This window comes from Aotus nancymaae, unplaced genomic scaffold (genome assembly GCF_030222135.1).
Source record: "Aotus nancymaae isolate 86718 unplaced genomic scaffold, 86718_ANA_hifiasm-v0.15.2.pri h1tg000010l, whole genome shotgun sequence".
Classification (NCBI taxonomy): Eukaryota; Metazoa; Chordata; class Mammalia; order Primates; family Aotidae; genus Aotus; species Aotus nancymaae.
In genome coordinates, this window is record NW_026988421.1 from 15,494,975 (window position 1) to 15,522,242 (window position 27,268).

The 27,268-nt window shown below is 32.2% G+C and overlaps 1 protein-coding gene across 3 annotated transcripts in view; it reads right to left on the reverse strand.

Moving 5' to 3' along the window:
- The window catches only part of ATRNL1 (attractin like 1), an 811,501-nt gene that overhangs the window by 525,249 nt on the left and 258,984 nt on the right, over nt 1-27,268 (reverse strand). For all 3 annotated transcript variants that reach the window (XM_064373808.1, XM_021676929.2, XM_064373807.1), the window contains one exon: nt 14,668-14,761. In XM_064373808.1, the coding sequence (XP_064229878.1) occupies nt 14,668-14,761 (94 nt within the window). The remainder of the gene's footprint in view (nt 1-14,667; nt 14,762-27,268) is intronic.

Genomic DNA, 27,268 nt, shown 5'->3' on the forward strand with positions numbered 1-27,268 from the left:
TCTATATTTGACTACATACTCCAAATTGGTGCTGGGCAAGGTGGAGGAGGAAAACTTGAAATCAGATTCCAAAATCTTTTATGTAGGTTTTCTTACTGAAGTGATATAAATAAAATAATTCTGAAACTATTTTAGATTATGATATAGAATTGAGCAAACAAGGAAATATGTTGATGTTGTTGGAAGTCAGTGTTTATTTACTGTAGAAGAAAGAACATACAAATATTGAGCTGGAGAAGGCACAAAGGACCTTGTAGAAATAGATCTGAATTGAAAATTTTAGTATGAAGAAATGCTTTATAAAATATGTACATATGTGTGTATATACATGCATATGTATCATGTATGTGTACATATGTGTATTTATATGTGTACGTAAATAATTTTTTCCTAACTTTGCTCACTAAATAATCCACTAAGTAAAGATACCTGAAAGAGCAAAGAGCATACCTAGCACCAAGATCTTGGACTCTAATATGCTGTTCCATTACAAGGGACTAGAGGTCAAAAAATATATACAGCTGATTCCACAACTGAGACAGAAGAGAAAAAAGATGAGCCTGAAATATCTTCTTATACCAGAAAGTAAGGAAGCATTCACAAAATGATAAGTGTGTCACATAAACAAAATAGCTAGCTTGAAGCATTCCCTACTGGCCAAATCTAGGACAATGTGATTGCCAAAGTGGTTAAAAACAGTAGTGAATTATAAATTATTGGGAAAAATATAAATTAATTAGTCCATTCCAATAATAAGTAGATAAATAAATGAGGGCAGAAAGAAGGGCTCTTGCATATAGAAAAATGTTGAGGTCTGACTGGTAAATGCAAAGGGGACTACCATAAGAATTGGTAATCATCATTATAGAAATTAAGATTAGGCAAAATTAAACAAATCTTTGTTTTCATTAATGTCATGTACTATCACATAAATTTGTTACATGTTTAATTCACTTTAAAAAGATAAAAAGAATACAGGCCTAATTATCCTACCACCACTCAAAATCCAAAATCCTCACAGGCTAGCAAATTTATTCTAATAGCAGAGTTGCCACTTGTGGGAAAATATCTCATTACAAAAGATAAAACAGATGAAATCCCAAACAAATGTATAAAATATTACTTATACACAATGCAATGCTATGCAAACCAATGACCCTCCCACTTCATTCTTCACATGCCAAAATGAAGTGATAAAACTATGCTAACCTGCTATAAATATAATAGCTAATATTAAAATATTTTGTATATCCATTATGGATTATGATATAACCTATATAATAATATGATCTGGAATCAAGATTATCATAATCCATCAATTTCACTGTAGATCTCCCAAAGAAAAGCAAATTAAGAAATTAGAATGGAGGCTCTAACAACTATTTTCAACATAAGAAGAAAACAATTCCACAAACAAATGAAATTCTAAATTCTTTATTAAGTCAATTTTGCATATATAAATGTAAATTACTCAGATTAATTAAAATAGTTTAACCTATGTTTTATTCTATAACAGTCTACTATTTTTATTCACATAAAGGTAAAATTTCTTCAGAAACACTCTGTTTTAGGAAAAGTCTTACTTTGCATTGTTGAAATTATTTTACCCATTCAAGAAAATATCTATCAAAGACTAGAAATCTCCTTCATAGTCTGAAAACACTTAATGAGTATATTATGCAAATATCTAATATAGAATTGTATAATTTGGTAAATAAAATACCAGAGTACTTGGATATAATATTTGTACTAGTTATCTATTTATCAGTAAAAATATATAAATTTAATAACTTTAATCAACACACATTTATTATATCACAGTTTCTGTGGGTCAGGAGTCTGAACAAGGCATAACTAGGTTCTCTGATTCAGAGTCTCAGCAGACTACAATTAAGACACTGGCTGGACCTGGGGTCCACTGTAATCCTGCAATCAGGTGTCAGCTGGGATTGGTTTTAATCAGAGGACTAACAGGGATGTGTCTGCTTCTACTTTTCCTCAGGTCATTGGCAAAATTTATTTCCTTACCACTATAGAACTGAGGGCCCTGGTTTCTTACTTGCTATTGGCTGGTGGCTATCCTAAGCTGCTAGAGAATACACTCAGCTCCATTTATTTTTTTCAGAGCCACCAAAAGAAATAAGAAATACAAAAAAAGCAAGTCTTCTACCAAGCACAGACTTCACAGCATATTCACAGAGGTGGAAAACCATCACTTTTACCATGAAATGTAACAAAATAATGGGAGTAATTTCCCAACAACTTTGCATTATTTTCTGGTCTAGAAGCAAGCACAAGTCCTGCCTACACTCAAGAAAAAAAAGGGAATTACATAATGGTATGAATACCAGAAGTCATAGATAATTAGTGGTCACTATAGGATCTTCCCAACATAATATTTTTGTTATAGATAGAATTTTATAATATAAAATATTTCAATATATTTACTTGAGATATGAACATGAACCACTAATCTAATTCACATAATAAAAAAGCAAATTGAGACATCAAATTATTTTGGCAAGTTCAACTTTAGATTACAAAAGGTAAATAAAATGCAAAACTTTTAAATATAAATAATTCCTTAAATGAATTGATTCTGCACAATACAAATCATTTTAATATTTCTGATATTTGAGCTAAATAGTATTTTTAAAACTCTGAGCCCTTCAAGACTGATAGAAAAATTAAAAGCCTTTAGAAGTCTTCTGCATGGCTTAATTAAAAATGTAACTTCAAAGCATTTCTGTGTCTAAGCAAAGAGATAATCATACTACTTGTCTACTAAGCAAACTAATCAAACAGCTGGACTTTTATGGAAAACAGATTTAGGCTGAACTATGTATTACAGACTTTGAAGAAGTAAATAATCTCACTAAATGTCACCTAAATAATGATTATTATTTATGTAAATAACATTATGTTATACACATCGCTTTGTATAAAACAAAATATAAATAATTCTACATGTATAAGTTTTAAAATATAGCATTTAATTTTAATTTAAATATTTAAGTCATTAAATATTTAATTTAAATATTTAAGTCATTAACTATTTAATTTAAATATTTAAGTCATTAAATATTTAATTTAATTATTTGTATTGACAATACAATATTTAGATATTCAATATTTAAATGTTTAAATATATACATATACCTTATCAAGAGATATAATTTCTCTGCTCAGAGACTAAAATAAGGGGCATGTAATAGCCGTAATTTTTAAATATGACAGATTATTTAAACAGCTGAAAATCCGCTAAATGATTTTACATTTTTATGATAAAATATGAAGGTATATGCTGAGTGTGATGGTTCATGCCTCTAATCCCAGTACTTTGGGATGCCCAGGTGGGCTGATCCCAAGAACAAGTTTGAGACCACCCTGGCCACCATGGTGAAATCCCATCTCTACTAAATATAAAACTTAGCTGGGCATGGTGGCACACACCTGTATTCCAGCTAGTTGGGAGGCTGAGACAGAAGAACCACTTGAACACTCAAGGCAGAGGTTGCAGTGAGCCAAGATCACACCACTGCACTCTAGCCTGGGTGACAGGGTGAGTGAGACTCTGTCTCTGAAAATAAAATAAAATAAATATTTCTTTTGAAATGAAGGTATAAACATATAAAAGGTAAAACACACTTCTTTTCCTCTTTTTTTCCCCTAAAGAAACCCATCAAAATGCTATCATATAATATTTTCAAAACAGAGAAAGAAAGAATGGAAAAGTACTTGAAGAGAAATGGCTGAACTTTCTGAAATCCCCAAACTGATAAATGAAAAAATATCAATAATCAAGAGCATCATAGTGAAACAGGAGTATATTAACCCTGATACCAAAAGCAGATAAGGACACAACAACAAAAAGAAAACTACAAGCTAACATCCCTATCGTGTTTCAAAAATCCTGAACAGAATACTGCAAATCAAATCCAACAATATATAAAAAGGTAATACACCAAGATCAAGTGGGGTTTATCCCTGGAATATAAGTATGGTTCAACATAATGCAAATCAATAAATGTGACACATCACATCAACAAAATGAAGGAAAAAAGCCATATGATAATCTCAAAAGATGCAGAAAGAGCATTTGACAAAATTCAACATCTCTTCATGATAAAAACTCCCCATAAATTAAGTATAAAAGGAAAGTACCTCAACACAATTCAGGCCATACATGACAAACCACATCAAACATTAAATTGAATAGGGAAAAGCTGAATGCCTTTGTTTTGTTCAGGATTTTTGCAGACATGTTCATCAGGGATGTTAGCCTACAGTTTTCTTTTTGTTGTTGTGTCTGTTTTGGTATTAGGGTTAATCTACTCCTGTTTTACTACGATGCTCTTGTTTTTTTTTTTTTTAAGTAAGAACTAAAACAAGACAAGAATTCCCATTCTCATCACGTTTATTCAACATAGTGCTGAAGTCCTAGCCAGAGCAATTTGGCAAGAAAAAGACAAAAGGCATACAAATTGGAAAAGAGGAAGTCATATTGTCCTGTTTGCAGATCACATGATCTTGTGTACAGAAAATCCTAAAGAATCTACCAAAAAATTATCATTTAATAAAACTATTGAATGAATTCAGTACAGTTGCAGATTACAAAATCAACATTAAAAAATCACACCGGGTCCGGTGCCTCATGCCTATAATCCCAGCACTTTGGGAGGCCAAGATGGGAGGATCACAAGGCGAGGTGTTCAAGACCAGCCTGGCCAAAATGGTGAAACACCGACTCTACCAAAAATACAAAAATTAACTGGGCATGGTGGTGCTCACCTTTAATCCCAGCTACTTGGGAGGTTGAGGCAGAAGAATTGCTTAACTGAGACCCAGGAAGAAGAGGTTGGAGTAAGCCAAGATCATGCCACTGCACCCCAACCTGGGCTACAGAGCAAGACTCCATCTCAACAACAACAAAAAAAAATTAGCAGTATTTACATACATAAACAACAAAGTAACTGATAAAGAAACCAAGAAGAAAATCTCATCCAGAATAACTAACAAAAAAATTACCTAGAAATAAATATAACCAAGGAGGTGAAAGAAAACTACAAAAGAAATTGATGAAACAAACTGTAGAGAATGCAAACTAATAAAAAGACATCTCATGCCCATGAATCCCAATTAATATTGTTAAAATGGCCATATCACACAAAGCAATATACAGATTGAATGAAATTTCTTTCAAAATACCAATGACATTGTTCACAGAAATAGAAAAAAAAAGCCATTAAACTTTGTTTAGAACCTCAGAAAACTGTTAGTAGTCAAAGCAATCTGGAGCAAAAAAGAACAAAGCTGGAAGTAATCACACTACCAGACTTCAAAATATACCACAAAGTAGTACTAACCAAAATGACAGGTACTGGCATAAAAACAGACACACAGATCAATGAAACATAATGAAGAACACAGAAATTAATCTACGTATCTACGGGTCAACTGATTTTTTACAAAGGTGCCAAGAACAAAGATGAATTGGAGAAAAAATGATCTCTTCAATAAATGGTGCTGAAAAAACTAGATATCCATATGCATTAGAATTAAACTAGACCCCTCACCACTTGCCCTATACAAAACACAACTAAAAAGTGATCAAATACTTAAGTGTAAGGCCAAAAACAATAAAACTACTATAAAAAAACACCAGGAGAATGCTTCAGGACTAGTATAGTCCATGATTTCCAACTTGATTATTACATTCGTATAAGGCATAAAGTTGGAATTGCTAATAAAACAGAAAAGTGTACAATAAGTAACAGGGTATCGAGTTGGGGTTTAGGATGTACTACCTACAAGTTGGAGGAAATTAGAAAAAGAAACAGATGTATAGTCAAAGAAAGAGAAAGCACTTGAAGCATTTCTCAAAAGAAGACATACAAAATAGCCAGCAAATCTATGAAAAAATGGCCAACATCACTAATCATCAGGGAAATGCAAATGAAAACCACAATGAGATATCATCTGACCCCAGTTAAAAAGGCTGCGTTAAAGAGACAAAAACGTAAAATGCTGGTTAGGATGTGGTAAAAGGAACTCTTATACATTGTGGGTGAGAATGTAAACTAGTATAGTCTGTATGGAAAACAGTATGGAAATTTCTCAAAATACTAAAAATAGAACTACCATATATATGATGCAGCATTCCCACTATTGGGTGTTTATTCAAAGGAAAATAAATTAGTAGATTAAAGCCATACTTGTATTCTCATATTTATTGCAAAGCTATTTGCAATAGCAAAGACATGTAATCAACCTAAGTATACATCAATAGATTGATGGATAAAGGAAATGTAGTATATATACACAGTGGAATATTATTCAGCCATCAAAAAGAATGAAATCCTGTCATTTGTAGCAACATAGAAGGAACTGGAAGACATTACATGAAGGGAAATAAGCCAAGAATAAGTAGTTAAACACTGCATGACTTTACTCATGTGGAAGCTAAAAAAAAAAAAAGTTGATCTCAAAGAGGTAAAAAATAGAACAGAGAATACTAGTGGCTGAGAAGGGTGTGGGGAAAGAGGAATAAGGAGAGATTTGTTAAAGCATACTAAATTACAACTAGATAGGAGGAGTAAGTTCTAATGTTCTACACTACGTTAAGAGGACTCTAGTTAACAATAATATATTATATAGCTCAAATAGCTGGAAAGATAGTGTGTGAATGTTCCCAGCACAAAGAGATGATAAATGCTAATTGCCCTATCTGATAATTACGCACTGCATATACTGAAACATCATTGTAAACACCATAAATATGTACTATTATTGTATGTTAATTTTAAAATAAAATCAAATTGATAAGATAAAGAATTTTTAAACAGAACCCAAAAAAGTAGTAACCATATGGAAAAGACAGATATATTGGATTATATTAAATTAAGAATGTCTCATTATAGACATAAAAATTGGTGTGAAAGTTCAACCACAGAGTGACATGACACCAACAAAAGATGTGTACATAGCATGTACAAAATGTTACTAAAAATGATTAAAAGAAGAAGAATCCAGCAGAAAAATCAAAAGAAACTTGAGAGACATCACTTCATAAAGAGAAAATTCAACTGGTGATTAAAGAGATGAAACTGTTAAAGATTAAACATAATAAACTTTTAAGGACTAAGGAATCTTTTAAGCTTAAGAACATAGCAATTACACATCCATCAGAAGTGTCAGAATTAAAATGCCTTAGAATACCTAGTATCAGCAAAGATTGGAGCATTAATAAAATTAATAAAGACTTGGAATAGGTATAATTTAATATAACCACTTTACAAAATCATTAATTTTCCAAAGTTGAAAATATAAATAATGATTATACATGCAACAAAATGTATCCATTTGTGAGCCAGGAAACATAAACATTAATGGTAATCATAAAAATTAAAAACAAAAACAAAACTAGAATTACCAAAAAGAAAAACAGGAGAATGAATGAATGAAGTGTGTTATAATTATACAATGAAATACTCTGCAACATTGAATAGGAACACATTAAAGCTATCTGAATGCAGCAACTTGGATAAATCTCAAAACATTATGTTGAGGGGAGGGGACAAACATTATTAACAATAAAGAAAGGATAACATAGAAATAAAGAAGATATAGATATAACAATAAAGAAAGGATGACATATTTGCACCTGCAAATTCTCAAAACAAGACAAAAAAGAAAATTATTTTTAAAAAGAGATTACACTGAAATATGTTCAATTGCTGACCATTTTCCCATAAAACTAAAAGTGCTGAACTATACAATACAGTCACTACACTGGAGCCCCCAGAAATAAATCAAATGGACATACTAATGTATAGCAGTAGTTCATCTTATCAAACACATGCATTTGACATGAGTCCATATTTTGATAAAACATCTACACATAAACAAGATATATTTTCTACATTTAAATGTTAAAACTATATTTCTTCATAAAAGGTTAAGTTGGGACATACTAAGCAGCTATTTATTTCATCCCTTGATATTTCAAGATAATAATAAATATATAGAAGACTGATCAAAATACAATAAATGCTTAAAGTGCTTTCTCTTTCTTTGACTATACATCTGTTTCTTTTTCTAATTTCCTCCAACTTGTAGGTAGTACATCCTAAACCCCAACTCGATACCCTGTTACTTATTGTACACTTTTCTGTTTTATTAGCAATTCCAACAATTCTATAATGTATAAGGAATGACTGTGACCATCTACAGTTAAATAAAGTCATTTAACTTTATGCCTTATACGAATGTAATAATCAAGTTGGAAATCATGGACTATACTAGTTTCCAAAGAAATAACTTTAAATGAGAACAACTTTGATTTAAAAAAAAAAAAAAAAAAAAAAAAAGCTGGGAGGATTTTGCAAAAGTTTTAAGAGATGAATGAGGATCAAAGAAAAAATTAACCCTGAATACCCCACACTGTTCACTAACCTACCCCAGCAGTCACACTTAATGAACAGGACCCTTAAGGTTATTTAAATTAAAGTACAGTAATTAAGGATGTCAAACTAGATGCTAAGGGAATACTAATTACTCATGGAAGGATATGCTAACTCCTGCAGCAAGCAACCTTAAAATCTCAGTACTTCTATACAAAAAGTTTGATTCCAGCTGAAGACACAGTCCAGTGTGGAATTCAGTTGGAGAAAAAGTCTTGCTCCATGTAATCTTCCAGGATCTGGGCTATTCCTAGCCTCTGCAATCTTTCAGATCCTCATCTCCCTCTCCATTGAACTGATGAAAGAAGAAACAGAAGGTGTATGGCACATGAGGTTTTTAAAAGCCAGACCTAGAAGTGGTGGATATTACTTCTGTCTATTGGTCAGAGCCCAGTAACATGACCTCCAACCTAAGGGCAATGGAGGCTTGGAAATACAGCTTTGTTGTGTTCAGAATGTTTTCAAAATTGGCGATTAAATGACATTCAATCTAGTAGTTTTGAGGTACGAGGTGTTGGCATAGAAAGACTGATGGGAGAACTAACATTTAACTTCAAAAGTATATTCCTAAATTCCAAGAGCTTTAAATTCAGTAAGTCATACTCCAAAAGAACTTAAACATTTACCTGACATAGGAAGTTGTATGTTCAAGTTAAATTTGTTACCAGAACATGTTCCTCAAGGGTAGGAATTGGACAAAACCACATATGGTTTCATATTGGGCCAGCTTAAGATGAGTAACATGCTTTCTGAACTGATATTTTGAGATTTATGACTTTTGTTACTATCTCATAGCCTCTCACTGAATAAATGTTTGTAGAATAAAGCAAAAAAAAATTTGGAAAATTTTTTTTCCCAATTCTATAGGCTGTCTGTTTACTCTGTTGATGGTTTCTTTTGCTGCACAGAAGCTCTTTAGTTTAATTAGATCCCATTTGTCAATGTTTCCTTTTGTTGCAATTGCTTTTGTTGTCTTCCTCATGAAATACTTGTCCATGCCTATGTCCTGAATGAGATTGCCTAGGTTGTCTTTCAGGAAGTGTTATGAAGGAAATCTATAGCACTAAATGTGCACATCAAAAAGTTAGAAAGCTCTCAAGTTAACAACCTAACATCATAACTAAAAGTACTAGAAAACCAAGAGCAAACAAATCCCAGAGCTAACAGAAGATAAGAAATAACCAAAATCAGAGAAGAACTGAAGGAGATAGAAACACACATACACACACACACACATACATACATATATAAAAAGATCAATGCATCCAACATCTGGTTTTTTGAAGAAAATAATAAAACACATATACCACTAGCTAGACTAATGAAGGAGAAAAGAGAGAAGATTCAAATAAACACAATCAGAAACGACAAGAAGGATATTCCCACTGACCTCACAGAAATACAAACAACCATGAGAGAATATTATGAACATCTCTATACACATAAACTAGAAAATCTAAAAAAAAAAAAAAAAAGGATAAATTTCTGGACACATATACCCTCCCAAGACTGAACCAGGGTGAAATAGAATTCTGGAATGGAGCAATAATCAGGTCTGAAATTGAGGCAGTAATAAATAGTCTACCAACCAAAGAAACTCAGGACATGATGTGCTCACAGCTGAATTCTAGCAGATATACAAAGAAGAGATGGTACTGTTCCTACTGAACTATTCCAAAAAATTGAGAAGGGACTCCTCCCTAACTCATTCTATGAGGCCATTATCATCTTGATACCAAAACCTGGAAGAGACAGAACAATCTGGAAGAGACAGAACAATCTGGAAGAGACAGACAGGATATCCACCTGAAATTTTCTCATGAATGAACACTGATGCAAAAATCCTCAACACCACACTGGCAAACAATTCAGCAGGACATCAAAAGGTGTATCCACCATGATCAAGTAGGCTTTATCCCTGGGATGCAAGGTTGGTTCAACATTGCAAATCAATAAATGTGATTCATAACATAAACAGAACTAAAGACAAAAAGCACATGAATATCTCAATAGATGCAGAAAGGGCTTTTTATGAATGAAATTCAACATCCATTCATATTAAAAACTTTCAGTAAATTAGGTATTGAAGTAACATACCTGAAAATAATAAGAGCCATCTATGACAAACGCACAGCCAACATCATACTGAATGCACAAAAGCTGGAAGCATTTTCCTTGAAAATCAGCACAAGACAAGGATGCCCTCTCTCACCACTTTTATTCAACATAGTATCTGAAGTTCTGGTCAGGGCAACTGGGCAAAAGAAAGAAACAAAGGTCCTCCAAATAAAAAAAGAGGAAATCAAACAATCCCTGTTTACAGACAACATGATCCTATATCTAGAAAACCCCACAATCAGCCCAAAAGCTTCTTCAGCTGATCAACAACTTCAGCAAAGACTCAGGATACAATGTGCAAAAATCAATAGCATTCCTATACACCAACAACAGTCAAGCCGAGAGCCAAATCTGGAAAAAACTTCCATTCATAGTTGCCACACAACTATGTATGTTGAATAAAACACCCAGGCAACTGAAAGATCTCTGCAAAGAAAACAAACCACTGCTCAAAAAGAAATCAGAGATGACACAAACAAATGGAAATTCATTTTTAAGTTACAATTTTTGTTGATCAGCTATGGTCTCGACCAAAATCAGATTGAGAACTGCCATTACAATGGCAAGATGAATAATTTGGTGCTCATTTAAATGAATATTTTTACTGTACTATTGATGCCCTTTCTTACTGTGGCTGCCAATCCCTTCCATAAGCCTACAACACAGGGAATGCTCTCTTGAAATGTTCTTCATTTTTTTCCCTGAGCAACTGGTGGAAGAGAATGGCAACTATAATAGGTGGCTTGCAAATTCTACAAGGAGAATGCTCTCCACCAATTTCTGTAGCTCCCAGGAGCTTCGCCCTATTGATAGTGTATACCTAATCCCTGATAAATATCAACCACTAACTGATCCCCTTTTATCTGTCTCCAGATGATTTCATTCCAGGTAAGCCAATGTTCATGTCTCGTCTCTCTGCGTCTCTTGTCTCTCTTTATATTTGTAGCCAGTTGGTTACCCTGTTTTCTCAGTTACAATGGTTTCAACAAGACTCATGAATGTGCAGTTTATCCACCTTTTTTCCCCTTTTATTGTAAGAGAAGAAGCAATATTTTTCCAGCTCTCAACATTCTTGAGCAAAGACTGGAAATGCTATGACCATGTTCATTTTTACTTCTTTGCTTTGACTGATGCTGTTTCCCCTTGTTTCCTATTTTCTTTTTCCAGAGAGTTGATTTTATTACATTTTCAATTTCCAGCTCAAACATCCTCTGCTCAAATTTTCCTTATCCCTCAAAAATAAATTAATAACTCCCTTTTCAGTGCTCCATCAATATTTTCTTCATTCCATTCTAAATAAATTTATTGAACGCTTACATTCTGGTACTGTTGCAATGGTCTTCCCAAAAGTTCCCTCTAGCAATGGATACAGACAACTACACAAATAATTCAAGAAAAGAAATTAACAGATATGAAGAGAACCAATTTCAGCTCAGGATGGTCATTAAGAATACATAAGAAGAATGATATCTGACTAAATACTTAAAACCAAACAGAAATTACCCTAAGAAGTGGAAGGGGTTCATAAGCATATCAAATCACTAAGGTAAGAAATTAGTATACTGTATTTTGGTCAGTGTCTCCACTGCTAGTCTGAGATACTTTCAGCAAAAACCATATGATATTCACCTTCATTAATAGTATCAAGTATTAACTTAATAATTGTTTACTGATCTGAATGACTAGCTCTCTTTCTTAACAAACTATTTTTTTCAGGTATAAGCACACTATAGCAATTAATTGCTCTAAGAATTATGAGCCTATTCTTTATTGCTCCATACTCAAAAGATAAACAAATATATAAAAACATGTAATTCTGTCTACAAATACTACCTACAAAATACTTTTTACAAATTAATATTCCATTCTTATCCTCCTCATAAACCATAAATGAGAAGGGGAAAATGTACTTTTATCATTCAGAACTATACAATTTATTTTCTAATATTTTGTGCACATACCAAATCTTGTAACTGTATTTTAGCTAAGCTTACAAGCTCACTATTTCAATGAATTAAAATCCTGCTTTCTCCTGTCTGTAAACAAAATATGTTACTGCTATATTGTATCACAGACATAATTATGGATAGGTATATGGCTATACTATTTATGTCAAACTATACTAAAACATTTCCAATGTGTACTATCATGGTAGAATCCCATATATTATTTTTATCTCTAATACTGCCATTGTGGTCTATAGAAAATATTTTCATTGCTGCACACTGCTATCCAATGAACATATTTAATAGAAGTTAATCAAGAGAAACAACATTATGTAAAACCAGAACCTGCTATTAATATATAATTTGAAGGAAGGAGAGGATTGTGTGAAAGAAGAATGCATAGTTATTGTTTAAAAGTTATTAAGTATTTCAATACAGTAATAGCAGAGCATTAAACCATGTGTGTTGCCCTTGTAAGTGTGGGAACCTGTATAAATTCACAGGCCACATCCCCATGGAGTTGGCCTTACTTATAACCAAGCTTTAGTGTTGCAAAGTATTAGAGGCACCCTTGATCTTAGAATAGAAGATAAAGATTTAATTCCATTTGTTTTAAGACCAAAATGGCCTTCCTTAATAGGAATTTCTCCAAGATCTTTTGCTCTGAACTTGTATTTAACTTCAGACTACAGAGAAGGAATAAAAACTGATTGTGCTTATTTTCTCTGAATTTGAAAATCACCTAAAACTTAGGTGGCTAGGCAAAGACATAATCAACTAACTTGAAATATTTAAGATAATTCTGCAACAAGTAATATATTTATTTTAAATAAAAATAAAAGGATCATTTTCCATGCTTAATAGACTTTAGGTATAAATTTCTATATATTTATAAATTTGGAGAATTCTTTTTTAAGCTTTTCCTATGTTTCTATAATTATTATAGTTGGAATATATTATTTGTATAAATATAGTACATATATACCTAATATACACATGTATCTGCATATATATAATTGAAAACCATAAAACTTTGATTTTAATAATATACATAAAGAAGAAAAAGAATAAAAAACAATTTAAATATCCTAAAATGCTGCCTTTTAAAGTTAATTTTTGAAGGAAAATAAAATTTTAGAGTAACAACTAAATGATAAGACAAAAAATCATTCATGAAAGTACAGAGAGAATAGCAATAGTGGTTTCCTGCATACTGAAAGAACAGAGAACACAGAGGAAGATGAATATAAGGAACCAGCTGAAAGGGTGAAAGGATAAGAATTATCAGAATTAATAATGAATGACTGTAAAAGAAGGGCACAGAGACATTGCATTAGGTATAATATGAAAGAAAAGTGTAACAATTAACAGTAAGATTTGATACATAAAATTCAGAAAGCTTCCTTTTCTAGAAATGCAAAAGATAAACATGTTCTATGGAGTTGTTTTAAAGCTTCCACAAAATTGTTATTTAAAAGGTTTAATTTTTAAAGAGAATTCATTAGATGCAAGTAAATTCCCATTACTTAGCACATATCCAAACGAAAATAAATCATTCTACCAAAAAGACGCATGCACCTATATGTTCATTGCAGAACTATTCACAATAGCAAGGACATGGAATCAACCTAAATGCCCATCAATGGTAGACTGGATATAGAAAATGTGGTCCAAATACACTATGAAATATTACACAGCCATAAAAAAATGAAATCATATCCTCTGCAACAACAGGGATACATTAACCTAAGCAAATACAGGAACAGAAAGCCAAATACCACATTTTTGCTTATAAGTGGGAGCTAAATATTGGTACATATGGACATAAAGATGGGAACAACAGACACTGGGAACTACTAGAGCGAGAGAGGCAGGAAAGGGAGAAAATACTTTAAAATTATCTATTGGGTACTATGCATAACATCCAGAAGATGGGATCAATCATACCCCAAACCTCAGCATCATGCAATAAACCCGTATTACAAACCTGCACATGTACCCTCTAATCTAAAATAAGTTTAAATTTTTAATAAAGGTATGTTTAACTAACACAACACTAAATTAAAAAGTAAAACATATAAAAATTAGTTTGACAACACAAATTCAATTCACAAAAGTTCTAAAAAGTCATTCTTACTTACAATTGGCATTGGTCACCTTTTATTCCTTTAGTTGTACAGAAACATTTTCCTGTGTGCAGATGACAAATATTTGCATGGCCACTGCACGTACAAGCTGTAAGTCAAAACCAAAATGATATTGAATATGCTACATCACAAACATGCACATTTTGCACTTCAAGCATTATTATTCCCTTATTTTTATGTCCTGTTACTTCCTCCTGCCATCTAAAAACTAAGGTTACCAGATATTATAAATTATTTTAATTAAAGGGAAGTAAATTCATTTTTCTGAAAATTTTGTGAAATTCCTTAAAGTCTTTGGGGGATATCCTGAAGTCTACTGTGGATCTAGGTATTTATCTAATTATTCTTTGGGCTTCTCTCCATTTTTACTTTGGTATATATCTTTAATGAAATGAGTTTCAAAGAGTTAGTGTAAGAGTTTTGAACTCAAACACCTTAGCTTCAAAATTTACATCTAAAATTACTATATGACCTTGGATAAATTTACTTAACCTCTTTATGCTTAATTTCTTCATCTGCAAAAGAAGAATCTGCAAAAAAAGAACCACTTAGCTTTCAGGATAGATGTCAAAATTAAATGAGGTAATGTAATTTAAGATACCTAACACATATTGAGCACTTAATAAGTGGCAGATATTACTTCTTCTATTATAACTATTGCTAACAATAAGGAAAATATGGCTACAAATTGTGTTTTAAAAAAGAATATCTATTTATTTCCTCTAAATTCACCCTTTTAAGCTTCTGAGATCATCCTCATCCTTTTGGAATATCCTTTTAGATCATCCTTTTAGAGTACTAGATGAAACTGCATTTTGTAAAAGTTGCACCATTAATTTGGTTCATATAAACTTGTCTCATTTTCTTCCTTTGCAATACTTTCTTAATGAGCACTGTTCAGTTATTTAGGACATAAATCTCACACTAAAGTGTTGTGTCCAACATCCAATCAATTGGTAAATTTTAATTTCTACATGTATAATCTCTCTTGTATCTGACCCCCCTTTTCATTCTAATAGCCACCACAAAATATTGTCATCCACTTTCTCTTACTGACATCAATATAATCACACAGCAGATTTCTTTGCCTTCAGCATTTCTAGGATACAATTCATTTTCCAATCCAATAACACATTCTAAAGCAACAAGGCTGATGGTATCACTAAGCTTTTCAAAAATACCTAATGAGAACTACTGGTATTCTTGTACATTACCAGTTAGCTAAACCATTCTATTGACAAAAATAAAATAATATGGTCTTTTCCTGAAATGTATACACATAAAATTAAGTGAATGAGTCAAAATTTCCCAATGTTCAACTTTTTCATTATTTTTCTTACAATATCAATAGTAACTCTAACATGTATGCTAATGAATTAATAAATGCAAGCAAATGTAGCCAGATAATCATATCTCTAGTTCAACCGAGTATCAGAAAGAAAATAGATACTATATACCTAAGTGAAGTATAAGACCACTTATGAACATTTTCAAAAGGAGAAACTAAAACAATAGTTTAAAACCAGTAATCTTTGAACCAGACGGAATCAATAAGAGAGGTAGAAAGAGTGAAAGCCCATTTTAGTGTTAGTAATCCAGTCTTCTGCCTCCCAGAGGAGTGGTTGTCTTTCCTCTTACACAAGCCTAATGAGTGGGACTTCACAGAAGCTTTTTTGAAGAGCCTGCTGTGGGTCCCCTTGAAATCCAGGTGGTATATTAGAGGAAATTCTGAATTATCCAGATGTGAACAGCTATGGCTATTTTACTGAGGTGGCAGGACAAATAGAAACAGTTACTTTTAGGAAGTATTGGTACTAACACTGAAGTCAAAAAAAGAAATGTATGTTTCTTCCAGCTAGCCAGCATCTACTTAATATTCTGACCTAAAGGATTTCCTGGAGGCACTGGAAGACTTCAACTGAAAACTGAAATAAAAGTTGCCAGAACAGGAAGAAAGTATGTGTCTCCCACACATCACAAAAATTGCATCTAGAAACGTCAAGACTCAAAAGAGCACCGAAAGACACCTATGTGAGAATGGATCAGCCATTGTGCATCTCTCCCATGGAGAACCTTAACTAAATATAACAACTATTCTTCACACATAAGACTATGTAATTTTCTCCTCTCCCCTAGAAAGATCAAAAAAATTATCAAGCCAGGAAAGGAGGAAAATCCTAGGTTAAGAAAGAAGTAACATATAGAATAGAGGAAAAGAGAAAATTTGGCTTCAAAATATATTCAGAGTTCTTACTTTTATCTGATCTAAAAAAATTTAATTATTTACTTACAATTTGTTTGCAAATTAAATTCTCTGGAGTTCCTTAAATTAACTAAGAGTGAGTCTGAGATTTCATATAAGATCAGGGAAAAATATATTGCACTGAATACATTTTAAAAGGTTAATGACAGAGAAAAGTATTGTGTTTTGATTGTACCCTATGTCTTGCTTGGGCATCATATAAATTACATCTATATAAGAAAAAAATTTGGAAAAAGGTAAATATTGCTTATTATTTTTGTGAAGACAAAAGATTATGGTGGTGATTTTTAAATGGCATGTATAGTTTCTGCTTATAAAACTATTAGTAATTTATATAGTGAGATAATTCAACCATCGAATTTAAGGACTAGATTTGTAATACTACCACTTGTATCAATATGTGGGTTGCTCCCTTAACCTATCTTACTGCCCCTTCCTACCAGAAGTAACCACTAGCCTAATTTCTATGTTCATCAATTCTTTGTTTTTAAAAACCAACACATATAAACCATTTATAACACTTAACTTATCATTAGCAAATGAAGAAAACTGCAAAAAATTCCTAAAAATAGTATCATACAATGAGTCCTGATGACAATACAATTAAGTTGAAAATAAATAATAAACAAATAAAATTCTACTAAAAACCCCATGTATCTGGATTAAAAAAAAAAAAAAACTCTAGAGGAGTGATGTTAGGAAGATAGTGGAATATGACTTTCTAGTGCTCATCTCTCACAGAAACATCCATTTGAAAAACTATCCATGCATGAAAATACCTTCCCAAGAGCTAAGGAATCCAGGAAAAAGATTACACCACCTTACTGTAGTCCAAAAGAAAAAACAAATGCACTGAAGAGGGTAGAAAAGCCAGTTTAACATTATCCATATTAACCCTCCTGCAAGCCCAAGCAGCACAACACTGAGTAAGATACCCCCAAGTCAGGAAAGAAGAATGAAATAAGCACTCAACTTTTCATTGGACTGCAGCACCAGGCCTGCCTCACTGAACCCAAGCGTGACTCCATAGTCCCAAACTCCATGCAGGCCACTGCAGTATCAGAATCCAGACCCATCCCTCTACCAGGTTAGTCTCTGCATTATCAGGCTCCAGGCCTGCCCTGGTACGAGGGCATCCCCAACAGCCCCAAGCTTTAGGAAAGTACCTGAGGATTCAGGCTCCAGACCCACCATAAGCTTCAGACTGGCCCTAGGTCCAGGTCAACCTCTGTGGCCTTAGAGTCCAGATCAGTCCCTGTAGCTCTAGACTTCAAGCCCAGGCAAAGCACAGCAACCATAGGCTTCAGGCAAGTCCCCATGGCTCCAGCCTCCAAGACTTTCCTAGGCCAGGCCAAGCTCTGCAGCTCCAGACTCCAGGCTGATACTGCAAGTCTCAGCCTTCAAGCCCTCCCCAGTGTCAGGCCAACATCTATGAACCCAGATCCAGACCAGTCACCATATGAAGACAGGCTCCAGGCCAATCTAGTGCCAAACTAGCCCCAGGATCATGACTAAACTCTACCAACTCAGGCTTCAGACCCACCCAAGTTCCAGGCTAACCTCTGAGCAACTGGGATACAGGACTGTCACCATGGACTCAGACTAAAAAAATTTTAACAAAGTAATAGTAGTAAGTTCTTACCTATCAAAAATCACATTAAATGTTAATAGATTAAGTTATCTAATCAAAAGACACAAAGTAGCTGCATGGATTTTTTTCAATCCAACTTTACGCTGCCCAAAATGACTCACCGTACCTTTCTGGACACATATAGGCAGAAAGGGAAATGATGAAAAATAATATGCCATACAATTGGTAAACAAAAGAGAATGGGCATGGCTATACTTACATGAGAAAAAAATAAACTCTAAGTACAAAACTGTCACAAAAGGAAAAGAAGCTCATTAAATAATCATAAAGAGGTCAATTCATCAAGAAGATATACTTATTGTAAATATATATGCACCCAACATTGGAGTACCTTAATGTATAAAACAAATACTAATAGAAATAAAAGGAGAGATAGGAATACAATGTGAGAAGATAGTTTCAATACTCCACTTTTAACATTGGATGGATAATCCAAACAGAAAATCAGTAAGAAAACCTTGGACTTGAACAACACTATAGAGCAAATAGACATATCAGACATGTACAAAATATTCTATCCAATAGCAGCAGAATAAACATACTTCTCAAGTGCACACAGAACATTCTCTAGGATAGATCATCTGTTAGGCGACAAAACACATTTTCACAATCTAAGAAGACTGAAGTCATATAAAATATTTTCTCTGACCACAATGGTATATAACTAGAAACCAATAGCAAGCAGAATTTGAAAAAAATTAACAACCTGGAAATTAAACCATGCACTCCTGAACAACCAGTGAGTCAAAGAAAATCAAAAGGGAAATTTAAAAGTATGTTGAACAAATAGAAATGACACATACTAAAAACTACTGAATACAGCAAATGCAGTTGTAAGAGGGAAGTTTATAGCAATAAATGCATGTGACAAAAAAATAAAAAAGATCCCAAATAAGCAATTTAATGTTACAACTCAAGAAACTAGAAAAAAAATAACAAACTAAGCCTGAAATCAGTTAAAAAAGAAAATAATAAAGATGAGGGAGTGAAATAAATGAAAGAGAGAACAGAAAGAAAGACAATAAAGATCAATAAAACTAATAGTTGCTTCTAGGAAAAGATAAAAAAAACTGACAAACTTTTGGGATAATCAAATAAGGAAAAAAGAGAAAAAAACGCAAAATCACAAAAAAAGAGGAAACATAGTAACTTATATCACAAGAATATAAAGGATCGTAAGAGACTACATGAACAATTATATGCCTACAAGTTGGATAACCTAGAAGAAATGAATAAATTCCTAGAAATGTACAATATGCCAAGACTGAATCAAGAATAAGTGGAATATCCAAACAGACTAATAACAAGCATCCAAAAACAAAAGAAACCTTCCATCAAAAAAAAAAAAAAAAAAAAAAAAAAAAAAATCCCAGGACTTCACAGAAGTATTATATCAAACACTCTAAAAATAACTAATGTATATTCTTCTGAGTCTCATCCAAAAAATAAAAATAAAAAAATTCCAAACTCATTTTTTTGAAAATAGGATTACCCTGATACCAAAGCCAAACAAGCATAATATAATAAAATAAAATTACAGGTCATATCCCTTATGATCATAGATGCCAAACCCTCAACAAAATACTAGCAAATCAAATTCAACAGAACATTGAAAGATCATTCACTATGATCAAATGTGATTTATCCCAGGGATGCAAGACTGGTTAAACACAAACAAATCAATAAATATGATTATCTATATTAACAGAATGAAGGACAAAAACCATATAATCATCTAAATAGATGCAGAAAAAGCACTTGAAAAAATCCAACATCCACTCATGATAAAAAAAAAAAAAAAAAAAAAAAAACTCTCAACAAAGTAGGTATAGAAGTAATGTACCTCAACACAGTAAAGGCCATATATTCCATGTCACAGGTTGGAGCAAATTACTTTTGCACCAACCTATGACAGGCCCACAGCTAACATCATACTCAAAGGTAAAACGTTTAAAGCTTTCTTCTATGATCAAGAACAAGACAAGGATGTTCACCCTTACCACTTCTGTTCAACATAGTACTAAAAGTTCTAGCCAAAGCAGTCAGACAAAAAAGAGGAAACAAAGGGCATCCAAATAGAAAATTAAAAAGTTAAATTCTTTCTGTTTGCTGATGACATGGTATTTTGTAAAGAAAACCCTAAAGATTCCACTAAAAATATGTTAGAACTCATAAAGAAGTTCAGTAAAGTTGCAGAATACAAAATCCATATACAAAGATCAGTAATATTCCTTTACAATAATAATGAACTAACTGAAAAAGAAATTAAGACATCAATCCCATTCATGATAGCATAAAATATAATTTGAAGTAAATTTAACCAAGGACTTAAAAGATCTAAATACTGGAAACCACAAAACATTAAGGAAAGAAATAGTGAGTGACCTATATAAATGGAAAGGTAGCCCATGTTCATGGATTGGAATAATTAATTTTGTTAAAATGTCCATGTTACCAAAACTAATCTACTGATTCAATGCAATTTCTGACAAAATGCCAATGGTAGTTTTCACTGAAAGAAGAAAGGCAATTTAAAAATTCATATGGAAATTTAAAAAATACCAAATAGCCAAAGCAGTCTTGAGCAAGAATAAAGCTGAAGGCATCAAACTATTTGTTCTCAAAATACACTACTAAGCTATATTAATCAAAACACCAAAGTATTAACATAAAAAAAGAAACATCAACCAAAGTAAAAGAATATAGAGCCCTGCAATAAACCCAAGCACTGACAATCTATTGATTTTTGACAACAGTGTCAAGAACACACAATGGAGAAAAGACAGCCTCTTGAATAAATTGTGCAGGGAAAACTAGATATTCACATGGAAAAAAATGAAATTAGACCCTTATTTCATACACAAAAATCAACTGAAAATGCACGAAAGACTTAAAGGCAAGACTTGAAACTGTAGAAGAAAACATAAGGGAAATGCTCCATGACATTGGTCTGGGCAAAAATTTCTTGGTTTGCCCAAAAGCAAATGCAAAACAAAAGCAAAAATGAACAAATGAGACCACATCAAACTAAAAATCTTAAGCACAACAAAAGAAATAATTAATAAAGAGACAATTCACATACTGGGAGAAAATATTCACAACCCATACATCTGGTAAGAGGCTAATATGCAAAATATATAAGGAATTCAAGCAACTCAAGAGCAAGAGAACAAAGAACACAATTTTAAAATGGACAAAGGAACTATATAAACTTCTTGTAAAGGCAGATATACAAATGGCCAATAGGTATATGAAAAATGTGCACTATCACTAATCATCAGGGAAATTCAATTTTTTTTTTTTTTTTTTTTTTTTTGAGATGGATTTTCACTCTTGTTACCCAGGATGGAGGGAAATGGCGCGATCTCGGCTCACCGCAACCTCCGCCTCCTGGGTTCAAGCAATTCTCCTGCCTCAGCCTCCCGAGTAGCTGGGACTACATGCACGCACCACCATGCCCAGCTAATTTTTGTATTTTTTAGTAGAGACGGGGTTTCACCTTGTTGACCAGGATGGTCTCGATCTCTTGACCTCGTGATCCACCCGCCTCGGCCTCCCAAAGTGCTGGGATTATAGGCGTGAGCCACCGCACCCGGCCCGGGAAATTCAAATTAAAATGACAATGAGATACCACTTCACACCTGTTTAAATGGCTATTATAAAAATTATGACATTTAAGAAATGCTGGCAGGGATGAGCAGAAAAAGGAACCATGTGCCCTGTTGGTTTAAATGTAAATTAACAGTCATTATGAAAAGAGTTTGGAGAGTCATCTGAAAAGTGAAATTAAAATTACCATATAGTACAGTAACTCCTCTTCTAGGTATACATCCAAAGGAAATGAAATCAGTATGCCAAAGAGATAATCACAGTCCTGTGTCCACTGCAGAATTATTCACAACAGCTAGGATATAGATGCAACCCACGTGTCCATCACTGGATGAATGAATGAATTACACACACATACACATACACACACACACATACAAAATATGTGTATGTATAAAATATATATTTTATATATATATATATTTGAATATTATTCAGCTTTTAAAAAGACAAGATGAATTAATGCTAAATGAAACAAGCCAGGCACAGAAAGACAAATACTACATGATCTCAATTTTATGAGGGATCTAAAAAAATATCAAATTCATATGAAAGCAGAATGATGATTACCAGAAGCCAGGGTTAGGAGAGACAGAAGGGGAAAGAGGAAAGGTCGATTGAAGAATACAAAATTTCAGTTATGAGCAATAAGCTTTAGTAATCTACTGGACAGAATGCATATTTCAAAATTACTAAGAGTAAATGTTAAATGTTATTAACATAAAATTAATTAGCTTAGTTTCATCCTTCCAAAATGTAAACATATATCAAAACACTATATTGTACTCCACAAATATGTAATACATATTATTTGTCAAAAAAATTAAAAATAAAATTTAAAACATAAAGAACAAAGGTGAGTACTTGAACAAACATACAAATCTCCATAAATCTAAATATTATTTTTTAATTAAAGAGCAGAGAAACACATCACAGAGAAATATGCAGGACAAATATAATATGATACACACTATAGGATAATGTGTATATATAACATAAATGAGAAAAAAATAACCTAACAATAATAACAATGAAGATGAACAGGCTTAACTTACCTATTTTGTCTCATAAAGCACAACCAACTACGTGCTCTAAAGTAGAGCCATATTTAGAAACAAATGACTCAGAAAAACAAAAATAGAGATAAAGAAGGTTTACCAGACAAATGGAAACATTAAGAACATAGAGATTACAAATCTGGTTACAATTAAAATAAAACATAAACCAAAAAAGCATTAAATATGACAAAAACCTTTTTAGTACCAAAGCTAAAATTCATCATGAATATATAATACTTAGGAACATTTCAGTGACAAATAACATAGCAACTATGTTCACAAAGCAAAATCATAGAAGATATAAGGAGTAAGGAGACAAATAAAAAGACTAGTATACCACACCTAGTAAAAACCAGCAGAGCACTCAGTACAAAACAGTAGATATAAAATATGAAAAACTGTAAAAGGCCTAAAGAAAATAATCACTAAAAGTTGATGTTATAACAAGATAGCTGTTATGAATAGATTTCAAGCTTATGCCTTGATACTAAAGAATGCACCTTCTTCCCAATTACACATATCACATATAACATATACAAAACATGATCATGTATTATGTCACAGGAAAACAGTACATTACACAAGTGGTAATGACAATCACACAATAAAACTAAAAATGTATAATAAATAGAGAAATTCTTCAAAAGTGATGATATTGATACTACATATCATAATCTATGTTGTACAATTATAGGAGTGATACAAGTGATCAGATTCACAATAGCCAAAAAGTGGAAACAACCCAAAGGCCCATCAACTTATGAATGATAATATAGCCATACAATGGAATATAATTCAGCAATGAAAATAAATAAAGTACTAATGCATGCTACGTAGATGAATCTAAAAAAATATACTCAATGAAAAAAAGCCAAACAGAAAAGATTACATATTACATGATGTAATTTATAGGAGATATTTAAAACAGGTAAATCCATAAAGTTTGAAAGTAGATTTGCAGTTGCCCAGGGCTGAGTCGTTTTATGATTATGCGTTTCCTTTTGCAGTGATGGAAATGATTGGAAATTGATACAGATGTTGGCTGCAAAACACTGTGAATGTCCTAAATGCTACGGAATTGTAGATTTTATACTACTTAATTTTGTGTTACCTGAATTGCACCTCAATAGAAAACAAATTATATTAATAGAGGTACAATTCAGAAATGAACATTAATATCACTTGTTAGCAACAAGTTGTGAAATATTTAGAGAAAATTTTAACAAAATATGAGCAAGACCTATACAATGACAACCATATCTACCAAGGATTATTAAGTATCTAAATAAATGAATAGATATACTATGTACATGAATTGGAAGATTATATATTGGAAAAATATCATTTCTCCCAAAATTTACATAATAAATTTAATAAAATCTCAATCAAATTCCAGTCAGCTATTTTTGTAGAAACTGGAAAGCTACTTCTAAGACTTATATATATCTTAAAACATAAAGAAAAAAAGCATTTTACAAAGACAAAGAAGACTTCAAAGACATAATTTCAAGATGTGCTTTGAAACCACAGCAATTAAGAAAGTTTGGTAATGACATTGGGCCAAAGAGAGAGATTAATGGGCCAGAATAGAGAAGACAGAAACAATCCTACACATATTCCATTAATTTGGTTTTCAACAAATATGCTAAGGTAATTCAATGAGAAAAGAATTGCCATTTCAACAAATGGCGCTAAAACAACTGAGTATCTGTATGGGAAAAAAGGAACCAGTATCACAACTTCACATTACAAATTTTACCAGAATGAATCACAAATTTCTACGTAAGAGTTAACACTATACAATCTCTGGAAGAAAAACTAGGGAAAAAAATATTTGTATCCTTGGCATAGGTAAAGATTTCATGCATTTGATACAAAAAGTATAAAATAACAAAGAAAAAATCATATATCAGCTTTAAAATATCTTCATTTTATAAGAAGATACTCTTAATAAAATGAAAAGTGAAGTCATAGGCTGAGGGAAATATTCACAATCCATATATCTGAGGGAGATTTTCTATCTGAAATATTATAAGATCTCTTAAAATTTAACATAAAGAAGAAAAATAGCCCAGTTTTTAAAAGTGGACAAAAAATCTGAATAGATACTTCATACACACAAGCAGAAAAGATAGACAACTTGCTAACAAACACATGAAAAGATATTAATGTCCTTAGCCATCAGAAAAATATAATTGTAAATCAACAAGACATACCCACAAACTTATATTATAATGGCTAAAATGTAAAAGATTGACAATACTAAATGTTGACAATAAAACAAAACAACTAAAATGCTCATAAACTGCTGGAAGAAATATTCAATGATACAATTACTTTGAAAAATAATTTGACAATTTCCTATAAGGTGAAGTATACATATACAAATTTATGATAGCACAAAGCAATTCCACTCTAAGGAATTTACCCAAGAGAAATGCAAGACGTGCACACATACACATAAATCCTAATAGTAGCTGTACTGCTACTTATGAAACAAACCAGGTGTGATGTAATAAACAAAATGTGGTATATCCGGATAATAAAATAGTACTCAGCAATCAATCAATAAAAATACTGAGTAAAAGAAATCAGAAAAAAAGTTCTATTTAATTTGATGTATGCAAAAACTTTAGAAATAACCAATATAGTCTCTAGCAAGGATCATGAACTACAGCCCACAAGCCAAATCCAGCTTGCCTTATATTTTTGTATAACCCATGAGTTTAGAGTAGATTTTTTTTTTTTTTTTTTTTGAGATGGAGTTTTGCTCTTGTTACCCAGGCTGGAGTGCAATGACGCAATCTCGGCTCACCGCAACCTCCGCCTCCTGGGTTCAGGCAATTCTCCTGCCTCAGCCTCCTGAGTAGCTGGGATTATAGGCACACGCCACCATGCCCAGCTAATTTTTTGTATTTTTAGTAGAGACGGGGTTTCACCAGGTTGACCAGGATGGTCTCGATCTCTTGACCTCGTGATCCACCCACCTCGGCCTCCCAAAGTGCTGGGATTACAGGAGTGTAGAGTAGATTTTTTAAATGTTTAATGTTTAAAGAAAAAAAATAAAAAATTCATAATGGAAAATTTCATTAATTTCAAACTTCAGTATATAAGAAATAAGTTCTACTGGAATATAGCCTCATTAATTTGTTTAGATATTATAGATGACTTCTTTCACTCTATAGAAGCAGAGTTGAGCAGCTGCACACAGAAAAACAGCCCATAAAGCCTAAAATATATTTTAAAGAAAAAAATACCTTATATTTGTGACAAAAAAATTAAAAAGCAGACATTATTTAGCTAGAACTTGGGGCAGGTGAGGAAATGATGGGGAGGAGACACAATGGATACTTTTGAGGTGAAAAAATGTTTATCTTGATTGTGGTAGTGATTTCTCGGGTATAGAGAATTTGAAATTTATCTAAGGATACTTTTAAAAAACATGCTTTCAATATTTATAACTAAGTCTATGATAAAATATACATAGTTATAACAACATCAAGATCCTTGGTAGGGAATTGAGAAAAGTTAATATATTTATTTTAATTTGTTTGCATAGATCTTGTATCTTTTAGTCCTTTAATGACACAAAGTCACACTTTTTCAAATATAAAATCAAGATAATACTAACTAAATAATTTTAATTTTAATATCTGTACTGAATGTGCCTATTTATAAATGCAAAATAACATTTTTTAAATTATGTTACTTTTTAATATGTTCCTTCCTTCTCAGTTGATATCAAGTTAGCTCAAATACAATTACTTAAAAGGCATCAAACAAAGTAAAACTTACATAAACAAAACTGCATTTTTTTCTGAGTCTGTATTTGGAAAAGTTAACTACATTTTACAGTATTTAAACATACATCACGCTGTCTTCAAGTATTTTGTCAACAAATATTTATTATCTTAATTTGTAAAGTAGCATAATTTGTTATAAACAACATTTTGTGATAGGCACCTCACATATACAATTTAAAATATATTTCTGAATATTTATATATTTTTGGAA